Source organism: Exophiala bonariae (genome assembly GCF_035927105.1).
Source record: "Exophiala bonariae strain CCFEE 5792 chromosome Unknown scaffold_10, whole genome shotgun sequence".
In the NCBI taxonomy this organism is placed as follows: domain Eukaryota; kingdom Fungi; phylum Ascomycota; class Eurotiomycetes; order Chaetothyriales; family Herpotrichiellaceae; genus Exophiala; species Exophiala bonariae.
In genome coordinates, this window is record NW_027042485.1 from 804580 (window position 1) to 817671 (window position 13092).

Here is a 13092-nt window from a genome sequence, read left to right on the forward strand (position 1 = left end):
ACTCCTATGGTCCACAAGGAGCGCTCAGGAGTTCGTTGGAAGTCCAGACACAGGCACGCAGAGGTAGTGAAGGACGGCAATATCCGATCTACGTCAGTGGCGTTCTCCGGGTCGTCCTTCAATCCAGAAGTATTCAATCCAAGTGTCTACCTACCTAGGTAGGTAGGCAGCCAAGTGCGGTACCTAGCGAGCCATTGCCACTGGAGTTGGTATCACGTAGCAGTCATGTATGTTCTCGATTCTACGTGAGATCTGCACTGGGTCTTGAAGCTCCTAGAATGCTTGTCATGTCGTGGTACTTTGTTTAACAGTTGAATGGAACGCGTAGACCTTCATGGCTATCATACCTGTCCCACAGAAATATCCATTTCCAGGATTCTCTGCTGAGTACAACTCTTCCTAGCAGATATCATCACATCGTAACAGGCCACCCTCAGCCTTGTCCAACTGGTTCATGAAATTCCACCCAAATGTTCAGATTCCCTCACAGAAAAACACCCCGAAAGTCACTCACACGAACGGAAAAAAAGGTGCCCAACTACCTAGGTGATTATCTGCCTTTGAAGTGCGTTTGGTGGTCTTGCTGCTGAGGGCCGATCATAGTCCTGCTCTTATGATTTGGTCGTTGAGCCAATCAAATCATCCGAGCTTCAGCCTCGCTTGAAGTCAAGACCCTCACAAGGTTCCAGTGCCAGTAAGAGTGACTCAATCTCAAGGACCAGAATTTTAGTTTGGCGTGACGAGATCGATGCACGGATTTGTTTGGAGGGGTTGCTGCTCATGCTGCAGTCGCTGTCCGCCACTAATGGAATTTCAACCTGTTGTTTAAGGTCCTCATTTTTTGCCCAGCGATGTTCTTGTGAAACCTCCTATTTTGCTAAAATAAGTCAAGGTGAGTCCCCCTCCCTCGAATGCCACCTTCTTCCAAACCTTTCAGAGCCGCTTTTGCAAACAAGGGCACCAAGAATATATTCTCTTCGAATACTGGCCATATTGCCGACCTGCCCCCAGGATTGGAGATAGTTTCGAAAAAGTCACACATACTTCGGACATGGAAATCTGATCTGTATCCTGGTCCTCAACATATCCTTTTCTGTGGCGTCGATAGCTTTCGGAAGCTTTTCGGTCTTCTGTTATTTTTGCCATCCGCAGAGCAAAAAGCATTGATTTGACTCTGATGGTAGGGTATCCGGGTACCCATTCGAAGAAAGCCACATACCAGGACGAATACGGCCACTTGGAGGGCTCCTAGAGATCCGATGAAAATGAAAAAAGAAGGATGAAGTTCTGAGAAAAGAATACCTCGAGCTACCTTGACTCATTGCGCAGGTCAAGTTCTCCCTACGTCCTGGCTTGAGACTATCACAGTGTCTCTCGACAAAAGCCTTTCGTCTGGTGATGATGTCGTTGAGACCAGAGTCTGAGTTTCAAGAGATTGTGTTGTGGCATGCAGGCAGAGGATGTCTTCGAACATACGACCCTGCTTCGACAATTCAATGGAATCTATCAGATGGATTACTAGAGCGAAACAACTTAGATCACTGACGGGTTAGCGGTGAGTCGATTGTTGAGAAGACCGCGTACAGATAAATCGCGGGGCGACGCAAACACTGAGCGAGTCCTTGTCAGCTGTTTCAAGCAAGGTGAGAATCTGTAGTCAGATCTGCAACTTACCTGCCAGGAATGGGGAACCGCTCACAAGTTCTATGAGCAACAGGTCTACAGTAAGGGAGTGGAAGGCTTTGACGGTATTACTGATTGTTTCTATCTAGCCATCTGACTACGTTCGAAGGACTTGGGGAAGTCCACTGACAGCGAACGTTGTTTGGTAGGTCCACTTCTGCCGGCAAGCCGTCCAAAAACAATCTTGTCTATGCAGTAATACAGTTGATCCATCATTCCTTCCAGGAAAACTTGTAAGAGGGAATGATGTTTTCGTCAAGACATTTAGTGCTATCGATATGTTAGCAAGGACTTGCGTGTTTTACAGAAAGATCCCATACGGTGCAGCAGGAGCATCCGCTGCAATCACCTGAACCGTGCTTGCATGTGCTGCAGTGAGGATCCATTGCGAGTAATTTGTTTGTTTGTTTGATTTGATTGAGGTGGCGTAGACGAAGCTGTTGTTACTGACTGATGATAAGACTCGAAGTTTGAGAGTGATGATGGGGAGGTCAGAACGAAAAGAGTTGGTTGTTTGAGATCTTTTATAACCACTCGCTCACACCCTTTGCTTCAGGAGAGCTTTGAGGTATGAGAAATACTACGGCGAGCCAACGCATCCCACGCAATAAGCAAAATGCAAAAGCTGATTCGAAGGGCATATCTTGAAGCTTCAGGCCTCATTGGCTTCCAGTACTTACCATTGCGTAATACCAGAGAGTGGTGTGTGACGGCTGTGACCGAGGGCCCGTTCCACAGTGGAAGGATCACAAGTTCACAACGGGCTTTTCTAACGCGGAGATCTCTGCCGGTTCAAGTTATATCAATTCAAGTAGCCACTGTGAAGGATACCTTAGCTGTCTCCAATTTTCGGACACTCTTGTTTGGTCTGAGCTATCCGACCGTGCATTTCAAGGTTGGTCCAGGTCTTGGGTGTAGGTTCAAGACGTCAAATGCACGGCACGATGTAATGGGATTGGCTCGTTCAGGTGTGATAAGAGTAGAAGCTCTCACAGGAGCGTGGGAGCTCTCTTGGGCAGCAGGATAATAACTCTGGGGTGGCGTGGCACCACCTGGGTGCACATGTGGGAGGTACTGCAGAGGTCCGACCCTTTTGATTTGCCTTCTGCCGTGAAACCTGAAGGAACACAGAGAACGGGATCCACAGAGTAATTTGTCGACGTAGTCTGGTCGCACTATTGTCCACTGACCGTGGGGAACAATGAGCAGGGCTTGAAAAGCAGGTGATGCTGGATCAGGCCAGAGCTCAACCATGCCGGGTGCCACGATAGCACAAGTAGGTTAGGTAAACTTTACATTGTACCTAGGGCGTGATAGACTGAACGCAGCGATCGATTCTGCTGCTTCCTTCCATAACCCTGACTTAGGCTTAACGTGAGATTCATCGAACAGTCCTTCTTGACCAGAAAGTCTTCGTTTCACCCATTGATGTTCTCGTATCCCCGCGTATTAGCAACGGCAGATGCTGCCTGCAGTCAGTAGTAACTAGCACTCAAGGCTGACGAGCTTGAAGGAACATACAGGCAGACCCAGAAAGACCGACTAGACCAGCGACAGTGGATTTCAAAGGCCACGATTCACGGGTTGATGGGCGTCCACACCACATATTCCTGAATGACTTACATACGTAGACCGTAGACGGCTTCAGCTTCTCGGATCATCTACAGAAGACGTTGGTGTTGGTCTGCTTGCACCGTGGCCATTCTCTGCTTAGCCTAGCTAACTCAGGTTGAATGTGTTGGCTGCTCAGGGCTGTGTTTGATTGTACCTGTACCTTCCACTGGCCAGAAATATCGCTTGCTAATGAAACTGCTTGTTTGCAAGACATGAAACGTTTGCTATGAAGAGGCGTGATCATGATGAAGAGAATCAAGCCAAGATCATGTTGACTTCGTACCTTGGTAGGTAATGATGGTGGCTACGAGTAAGTTGTAACTCGGATATTGAGCCAGGGGTAGGGAGGGCTCCGCTTAAAGCAGCGAGCTTTTTGTCACTTTTCGATGATTGCCAAGGCTTCACACGAATTTGGACACCTCTCCCGGTGGCCGGTTCAATGCGCAGGGAGGACATCCACAGCGTGCTTTGCCCTGAGATATTCTATACCGTGTCTTTTGGTACTCTTTGACATTTCAAACCGCCTCACCGATACTATTGGAACGCGAACATCATAAGACTTTCCCGGAAAGAACGACTGCTTAAACAATGTGGTGAATGCCCTCAATTGCCCGCTGTCGTCCACGAACTCGTTCCCTTCGTCTCACGACGCCCTGATCTTGTCCCCTTCACCCCGCAAGACTTGCAGCCATGGCTAGTTCCCTCGACAGTTCCTACAGCCTGGTCCATTTGGACAACACGGCAGACCAGCCAAGTCAGCAAGATCTCAAAACCCAACTCGAGAAGGGCACCGATGAAACCAAACTCGACACCATGCGCCGTATCCTGACAATAATGCTCAGCGGTGACCCAATGCCCAATCTTCTCATGCATATCATCCGATTCGTCATGCCGTCAAAAAGCAAGCCTCTCAAGAAACTTCTGTACTTCTATTACGAAATTTGTCCGAAATTGGATGCGAGCGGAAAGTTGAAGCAAGAGATGATATTGGTCTGGTAAGTGTGCAGATACCTCATCACCAACTGGCGGCACTGACAAGCCCAAGTAACGGCATTCGGAATGACCTTCAACATCCTAACGAATTCGTCCGGGGAAATACCCTTCGCTTCCTCTCAAAACTCCGCGAGCCTGAGTTGATCGAGCCCCTACTGTCTGCTGCGCAGACCTGTCTAGACCACAGACATGCCTATGTTAGGAAAAACGCTGTTTGGGCCCTCGCTTCAGTCTACCAGCATGCACAACATCTTATTCCAGATGCTCCAGAAATGCTCTTTGCATTTCTCGCTGCCGAGAGCGATACCACATGCAAGCGCAATGCTTTTGGGGCTCTAATGACTATCAGCCATGAGAAAGCTCTTGAATACTTGACGGGGGTTCTTGACGGAGTTCCAAATGCCGATGAACTATTACAACTGGTCGAGCTAGAATTCATCAGAAAAGACGCCGTACAGAATCAACAGAACAAGGCGCGATATCTGCGGCTTATCTTTGATCTGCTCGAAGCGAACGCCAGCACTGTCGTCTATGAGGCCGCGACATCCTTAACAGCTCTTACTAGCAATCCAGTTGCGGTCAAGTCTGCTGCCGGAAAGTTGATTGAATTGAGCATCAAAGAAGCAGACAACAATGTGAAGCTGATCGTGCTCGAGAGAGTAGATCAATTGAGACGACGGAACCAAGGTGTGCTCGATGACCTCACTATGGAAATCCTTCGCGTTCTTTCCAGCCCAGATCTTGATGTTCGCCGAAAGGCATTGTCTATTGCACTGGAAATGGTGTCCAGCAAAAACGTCCAAGAAATTGTGATGCTCTTGAAGAAAGAACTCAGTAAAACAGTTGTGGAACAGTATGAAAAGAATTCAGAATACCGGCAACTCCTCATACAATCCATTCACCAATGTGCTATCAAGTTCTCGGAAATCGCCGCTAGCGTTGTGGATGTTTTGATGGATTTCATCGCCGACTTCAACAACAGCTCCGCCGTCGATGTCATTTCCTTTGTCAAGGAGGTGGTGGAAAAATTCCCCAAGCTCAGATCTTCAATCGTGGAAAAACTCGTCTCAACTCTTGGGGAGGTGCGAGCTGGAAAGGTCTATCGGGGTTCCTTGTGGGTTATTGGCGAGTACTCTTTACAGGAGAATGATATCAAAGAAGCCTGGAAACGAATTAGAGCAAGTCTTGGAGAGATTCCTATTCTTGCATCCGAGCAAAGGCTGCTTGACGAACAGGCCAACGAGGATACCGAATCCAAGGAACAAGTCAATGGCAACTCAAATAAGCCAACTACAAGCAGCTCGAGGAAAGTACTCGCAGATGGAACATATGCCACTGAGACAGCATTGACCAGCGATTCGGCTGCCAAAGCTCGACTCGAAGCAGTCAAAGCAGCACAGAAACCTCCGTTGCGACAGCTCATCCTGGATGGTGACTACTACCTCAGTACTGTCCTTTCTTCAACACTCACAAAACTTGTGATGAGACATTCGGAAATATCATCTGATCAAGCCCGCACGAATGCCCTAAGAGCGGAAGCAATGTTGATCATGATCTCGATAATTCGTGTTGGTCAGTCACAATTTGTCAAAGCACCTATAGATGAAGATTCTGTCGATCGGATCATGTCTTGTGTGCGCGCTCTCGCCGAGTTTACTGAACGCAAAGAACTGGAAACATCTTTCTTGGACGATACACGAAAGGCTTTCCGAGCTATGGTACAAGCTGAAGAAAAGAAACGTGCTGCCAAAGAAGCAGTGGAGAAAGCGAAGACTGCAGTTCAGGTCGAAGACGTCTTCACAATCCGGCAATTGACGAAGAAGAATGCTGGCGATGGCGCCGACGAGATGGGCCTCGATCTGGAAAAAGCCACTGGAGGCGATGCGTCAATCGAAGATCTATCGTCGAAGCTGAGCCGAGTGGTTCAGCTTACTGGGTTCTCTGACCCTGTATATGCAGAAGCCCATGTCAAAGTCCACCAATTCGACATAATCCTGGATGTGTTATTGGTCAATCAGACAAACGAGACACTACAAAATTTGTCAGTCGAGTTTGCAACTCTTGGTGACTTGAAAGTTGTTGAGCGGCCCACCACTCACAATTTAGGTCCCCAAGACTTCCTCAACGTTCAATCCACAATCAAGGTCTCAAGTACCGATACTGGAGTCATCTTTGGAAATGTCGTCTACGACTCTCCATCAGGCACAGATACACGTGTGGTTATCCTCAATGATGTTCATGCTGATATTATGGACTATATTCAACCCGCCACCTGCTCAGAGTCGGCATTCCGCACGATGTGGACAGAGTTTGAATGGGAGAACAAAGTCAACATCAATAGCAAGAGCACAACAAAGACATTGAGGGAATTCTTGGATCAATTAATGAAGAGCACCAACATGACATGTCTAACACCTGACGCAGGCCTCAAAGGCGACTGCCAATTTCTCAGCGCCAATCTCTACGCTAGGAGTGTATTTGGTATGTTGTACTTCTATCAAGTGGAAATGTCGTAAGTTCTAACCAAATGTGTTTTAGGTGAGGATGCTCTCGCGAACCTGAGTATCGAAAAGACAGCCGACGACTCAGTCATCGGATTTATCAGAATCAGATCCAGGTCACAAGGATTGGCACTTAGTCTCGGATCACTTAAGGGGTTGAAAGCGGGCACTTATTAAAAGCCATAAATGGGGTTGGCTCGGATAAATACTTCAGAACAGAGCACGGTGTGTTTGAATCGGTGCCAAGGACACCGTCTCCTGATAGATACAGCTTAGCCACGACGAGTTACTTCCATCACACGAGTCAAATGTGAACATGAGAGCAGGTCGGACATGGACATGGAAGAGCAAGCATGCACATGATGCATATGAGATCAGTTCCTCCTTTTACTTCTCCGAGCATACGCGCCTTCGCCCCTGTAGACTATCACAGATCCCACGTCCCTACCATGCTCACCGGATGGCTCTTCTGTGTGTGAGCGGGGAGAAGGGAGGAGTGACTTCAGATGACTCTGAATCCCCCGCGTTGAAAACATGTAGGCAGTCCAATAGTCGCTTGATCTGTATCTACTTTCTCCGCCTCTGAACCACTAAGTAACCCAATACCGCTTGCTTGCTTCTCACTCGCCATGTCACACACAGGCTACGCGGGAGTGCGTCTGACATAAGCAAGGCTGCCACGCCCCTATTTTGATCCCAATTCGGGAGCATTGCTCGAGCACCACACGCAGCAAAGCGCAGTGCACTGAGGTTTCGACAAACTCGATCACTACACGGTACCGTTGCTACTGAGAGTAGTTGGTACTTGGTGTCGAATGACGTTCACTCCGCACGAGATGTTGTAGTGTAATTTATGCATTTAATTTGGGCCGGCTGTAAGGATACTTAGTACCTAGGTCATAGTTGTTGGTTCTAGACTTGGCCCCTGATCAGTGCTACAATTGTGCACTGGAGCGTGGCACATTGATACCGTTCCAAACGACACTGATATTGCCTCCACCACTCCCTCCAGACCAGCTGACGGCCACGTCGAGCTTCTCACGAGGCCACAACGTCACGTAATTGTCGCTCCAATACGCGGTTTCCACTTCGGTATCATCCTCAGCCAGCGCCAAGCGGATAAACACAGCTGGGATGTCTGAATTGTTCTCCAGGGTGACCACCTTGCCTGTGCTATCGGTCCCAGAGCTATTCGAGCTTCCTGCACTGCCTGTGGTGACGGTGACGCTCGCGTTGTCCATTGTGAATAGGGATGTTAAATTGGCGAACTCCACGACTGGAGTGTGGTACCAGCTTGAGTTGGTCCAGTTCATCACGTCGTTCTGTACAGGAAGCCAATAGACGTTTCGACTCAGAGTGATGTTGTTCTCGTCCGCCAATTCCAATTTCAACAATGCGACATCTTCTAAAGAATCGAGTCCGTCGACTTGGGAGAGTTCCGAGCTGGCGTTTGGTATGGCGTCCAGGGTATTAGAATCTGTTGTTATGTTGGTGCCGTTCAGGCTAATCAAATCAATGGACACGGTTCTTGTGCCGTTAGATTTGAGAGAATTGCTTGTCACCCAAACTGAGCCGTATTCATAATCATAAATGACATGCTCGGTACGAGTAGCCACTTTGACACCGTAGTAGCTGCCCATGGGTTGCTCGTAGTAGTCAAACAATTGCCAGTGGAGATTCGGCCAAGCACCCTGCAGCATCCAGTATATCAGGCCTGTGCTCGGCCTCTCGTTGCCCTTGTATGCCGAATATGCTTCAAATTGAGCTCTTGTTGCTTCATAGTCGGAGATTTGCGCCTTCAGAAGATAGTCCTCAAGACTTGTAGGTTCGCCATAGCGATTGTACAAACCACCATTGTATATTGATCGATCATAGAAGCTTGACTGATTGGTAGACATGTGGTAGAGACCCATGTCTGGAGCTGTCCAGAGATCCTCCAAATCCTGGTCCGAGAGAAATTTTCTCAGGCCGCCCATCTCAGGAGTTCCAACTCCGGCTCCAAGCTCAGATCCAAATCCAAAAGCGGCTCCAAGGTCATCGCCGTACCAATAATTTGGTGGTACCCAATCATATGGACCATCCATCTTCATTCCTGAAGGCCCAAGAAGCGCTGGGTAGCTTCGCTTAGCAGCGGACGCTATGATCGGATTCGGCCAGTCGAGCTTGTCCAGTGCATTCACGTATATCTTGACAGCTTTGTCATCTGGCCAGAAATCCGAGCCGACAAGAAATGCGAGCATTGAAGGGTGCGACTGCATCATCGCTGCTTCGTGAAGCATTGAAGCATTGGCCGTCGAATAATCTGCATCATCCCACAAGACTCCATCGGCTTCGTCGTTGTATGTCCACCCCTCCCATTTGTCGCAGCACTCCCAACCGGCCATGATCATTAGTCCCATCTCATCAGCCAGTTCATACATTTCAGGATGTTCTTGTTTACCTTCCAACCGGATCGTGTTCAGACCCATGTCGAGCACACGCTGAAACTGTGATTGCGTTCGGGCAGCATCAAATCGATAGAAAACATCAGAAGTGTAGCCTGCACCAAGGACGAGGAACGGATAGCCGTTTACAATAAACGCTGTGTCGTTGTGTGAATTGACATAGGATGAGACATGCCGGATGCCGAACTTGAGAGGCACAGCGATGTCTGAAATTTTACCCGCGATCGCTGCATTGACAGACACGGTGTAAAGAGGTTGAGAACCCCAAGCGGCTGGCCACCAGACCTGAGGCTGGGCTAAATCAGAGCTGATCGAGATTGTCTTAATCTGCCCAGGCGATAAGCTGACAACTTGTGAGATGGCGACCGCCTCTGACCCATCGGGACCATTTATGATTGCTGTGACTGTGGTATTGACAGGCTGAGCACCGTTGTTGGACACGTCGGTTCGCACGGTGACCAGTACCGTGTTCTTCCAGGTGTACTCAAAGTCTGTCTTGATACGGGACGCTGATAAAGACACCTGATCTGATTGAGAAATCTCAACATATCTCCAGACGCCGGTACCATTATCTGGTGGGTACGGATTCCAATCTACGTATCCCATAGCAAAGTCCCGTAGATAGTTGGTCGGGTACGCAACAATGAGAATGGCATTGCTTCCTTCCGACAATGCCGTCGAAATCTCGTAGCGCTTGCCGCCATAGGCTCCCACTTGTGTCTCATTTGAAGCTATCAATTTTCCATTGATATAGATATCTGCACGTGAAGTGATACCATGTGTCTGTAAAAAGTAATGCTGGCCTTGCTGTGGCGAGAGAGAGAACTCCTCTCTGTAGAACCAGGGAACCTGGAATTCAGAATAATCAACGGCTGTCTCGAGGTTATCAGAGAAGAAAAGAAACGAGTCGTTATAAATGCTGTTCTTAAGCAGACCAGCGAAGACAGATCCACGAGCCTCAACGCGGTACCAAGAGGCGGTGTCAACGCCAACATTGGACAGGTTGCCCCAATCATCAGTGACGCTTTTGCTTGACCTCATGTACCATCCTGGAAGCACAGCTTGATCACCAGCTGCGTTCAAGATATTGGTCGAATTTGAAGCAGCTGCACTCAAGGCAGTCGTGAGGGTAAGTGTTAGGACAATAGCAAAAATAGAAAGGTGTCCCATCGTGCTGGGTTTTTGTGACTGCACTTGGGGTTTGGCCAGCTTTCCATTTCGTAAGGTACTCCGATCATGTACCACATTATATCTGAGTTGATGCCGTTGCACCCAACACCATTATCCCAAAGCAGATCACAATACCACCTTGCCAGAAAGCGGGGAGAGGGGAGTGTTAGATGCTACCTTGCCAATCAAGCCTACCTTGGGCGGACAAAGCCGTTGCTTTGGTGAGCTTTTACAGGATTGGGTTTTGATCTAACCATCTCTATGCATTCAGTCATAACACATTCTCACCGACTAGAGCGTGATATGGCATTGCTAGAGTAACCTGAGTGGGAAGATATGATGAGAAGCTCTTATCGGTGGAATGGCCCGAAAGTCAAACATGTTCCTCGCCACTTTAGGACTAGTGAAGAGATCGAACAACGTCAGATTTCGGACCTGAGTTTGAGCTTTAGCGATCGTTCTATCATGATAACAACCATGGACTCGCTGTCTGACTAGTATGAGGTTGATTGCACATCAATGGACTGGTCGAGATTATGTCTCATTTGGCAGTAACAACCCAACCTCCGTCAACGACCGCCCCCTGGCTGCTGTTCTTACCACCCTTCTTCCCGCCCCAGATCAAGAAAGAATCCCTCCCTTGATCCGCCCAGACGTCGCTCCCAAAGTCATACAGTCCTGGTGGCCATTCGCTGAGAGTGTCTTTCGTCTCCTGCTTTTCCTCTGCTATTTTCTTTTGCTGATCAGCCACCAGTTCACACTTGGCCCAGGTGTGCCTTCCGGATTTCCAGGAGCTGTCAGGATCCACAGGAAGTGCATCCCGAATCTTATCTTTCACGCTTGCTGCAGTATTGCTTTCGGCATCAATCTGGAATGTCCAGAAATCATCATGAGGTCCTGTCATACTGTCTCTGCCCATGAAATATATCAGATATTCTCGTCCAGAACCTGTGGTGATAGGAACAGTGCCGCTCGAGACTCTGGGTAATGGTAATGAGACTGGTTGATTGGTGGTAGGGGCGGATGATGTGCCCTGAGACTCTCCATCCGTTACTTCTGTCCCAAAATTGACCACCTCCCAGCAAACGCCATCTTTGAGAGCCACACTGATCTGCGATCCAGTGCCCGCTGAATTAGCTTTGTTGAGGTCAAGGTACATGACCCTGCCGAATCCATCTCCAAGTCTCCAGAGTCTGTCATTCCTGTAAACTATCCTTCCTTCACCAGCGATCTCTAATGGACCAGGGTCCGGTATGTCTGGTAGTTTGGCCCAAGCTCGAGTCCCAATATCAAATGCCCAGGTATCGCGCAGTGTTTCACCAGCTTCCGAACCTGTGCTCCGGCCACCATGGATGAAGATAGTTCCGTGAGCATCAAGTGTCGGACCGCCTGGTAGGGAATTTGCGGGTGGTAATGGAGAGACCGTTGCGGAATGATTTGTCCGTGGTGGAGGTATACCATCAACACAGCTCGAAATATCAGCTTCCAGAACACTGTAGCCATTGGTCAACGTGTCGAAGACGACGAACTTCTCGAGGGAATGTGTAGATCCGCCTGTGGCCACACTCTCACCACCAGTAATAAACAATTTATCATCAATGGCAGTAGAGGAGTGGCCTACTCTGCAGAAAATTTCGTCCTGGGAGATCTGTTCATCACTAGGCTGAGGCTTCTCTGCCAATGGACGATCCAGCACCCTATACTCTGGTCTCACAACCTGAAAGTCCTGAGGATTCAAAGTGCCTTCTCCAGCCGTCGACGACGCAACCGGCAGCGTTAATGCAGCTATAGCAGCTTCCCGGCCATTGTCACCAACCCCTCCAATGACATATGCTTTCCCCCTGACGATATTGACCGTATGACCCGATCTGGCGAGCTCCCGCCCCTTTGCAGGAGAACGAATCTTTCGAAAACTCAAATGTAGCGGTGCCGTCGACCTTGCTACCGCAACTGCGCCAACAGCGGCGCCCTCGACCACCGTTTCCACGGCATAGAATGCTGCGACCGCTTCGGCCATATCCGTGCTACCAGATGATTTATGGTGGGCTTTTCTCCTTCAAGTGATAGTTCTGACTCGTCGAGAATCAAGTGAAGTGCTTTCTCTCCTCAAGTAGACAACGCCCTGCGAAAGCGGCAATGTGTACAGGTAAACATTTAACACGTGGTTGCTTCGATATCCTTCTTCCAAGCAACTCCATCTACGGGCTTGACCTATTCACCCACTATTGGCACCGTCGTCATATGATGTCATGCGGGAAAGACGTGACATGCACCTCGCCATGGATGACGCGTGGGCCAAAATCACATGTGCGAGCCTCTGTTCTTGTTGAGTATATGGAAAAATGGCATAGATGAGCAGCGAGACGGAAGCCAATATCATCTGGAAAGACGTCGCTGATGCCTCACTAGTCAGAACTTTAGTGTGGACTGTTGTTACTGGCATCCCAGCCTTGGACGGTAATCCATTTATTTGACTAGATTACATAGTAGGCCATAAACAATGTCATGCTGCTCAAGTACTCCTGGATAGTATGTTTTCACAAGGTGCTTTACCCAAAAGTTTTGTCCAAGGCGCGTGGCTGTGTTGTATCCTCCGTGCTTGTTAGATAAACAAACCCAACCAAAGAAGAGGAAAAAGTTCCCGCCCAACATGTTATGTACAGAGTTCTGGACTCAACAAGACGGAA

General features: G+C 48.8%; 2 protein-coding genes across 2 annotated transcripts; one reads left to right on the plus strand and one right to left on the minus strand.

The window, feature by feature from the left end:
• Nucleotides 1-3987: 3987 nt before the first annotated feature.
• On the plus strand, nt 3988-6968 carry LTR84_001572 (uncharacterized protein; the record flags this gene model as incomplete). Its single annotated transcript, XM_064845195.1, has 3 exons — nt 3988-4292; nt 4343-6771; nt 6829-6968. The coding sequence occupies 3 exons, from the start codon at nt 3988-3990 to the stop codon at nt 6966-6968; spliced, it is 2874 nt and encodes a 957-aa protein (XP_064707453.1).
• Nucleotides 6969-10946: 3978 nt separating this feature from the next.
• LTR84_001573 (uncharacterized protein) lies at nt 10947-12422 on the minus strand (the record flags this gene model as incomplete). Its single annotated transcript, XM_064845196.1, has 1 exon — nt 10947-12422. One exon carries the CDS (start codon nt 12420-12422, stop codon nt 10947-10949), a length of 1476 nt encoding a protein of 491 aa, XP_064707454.1.
• Nucleotides 12423-13092: the final 670 nt, after the last annotated feature.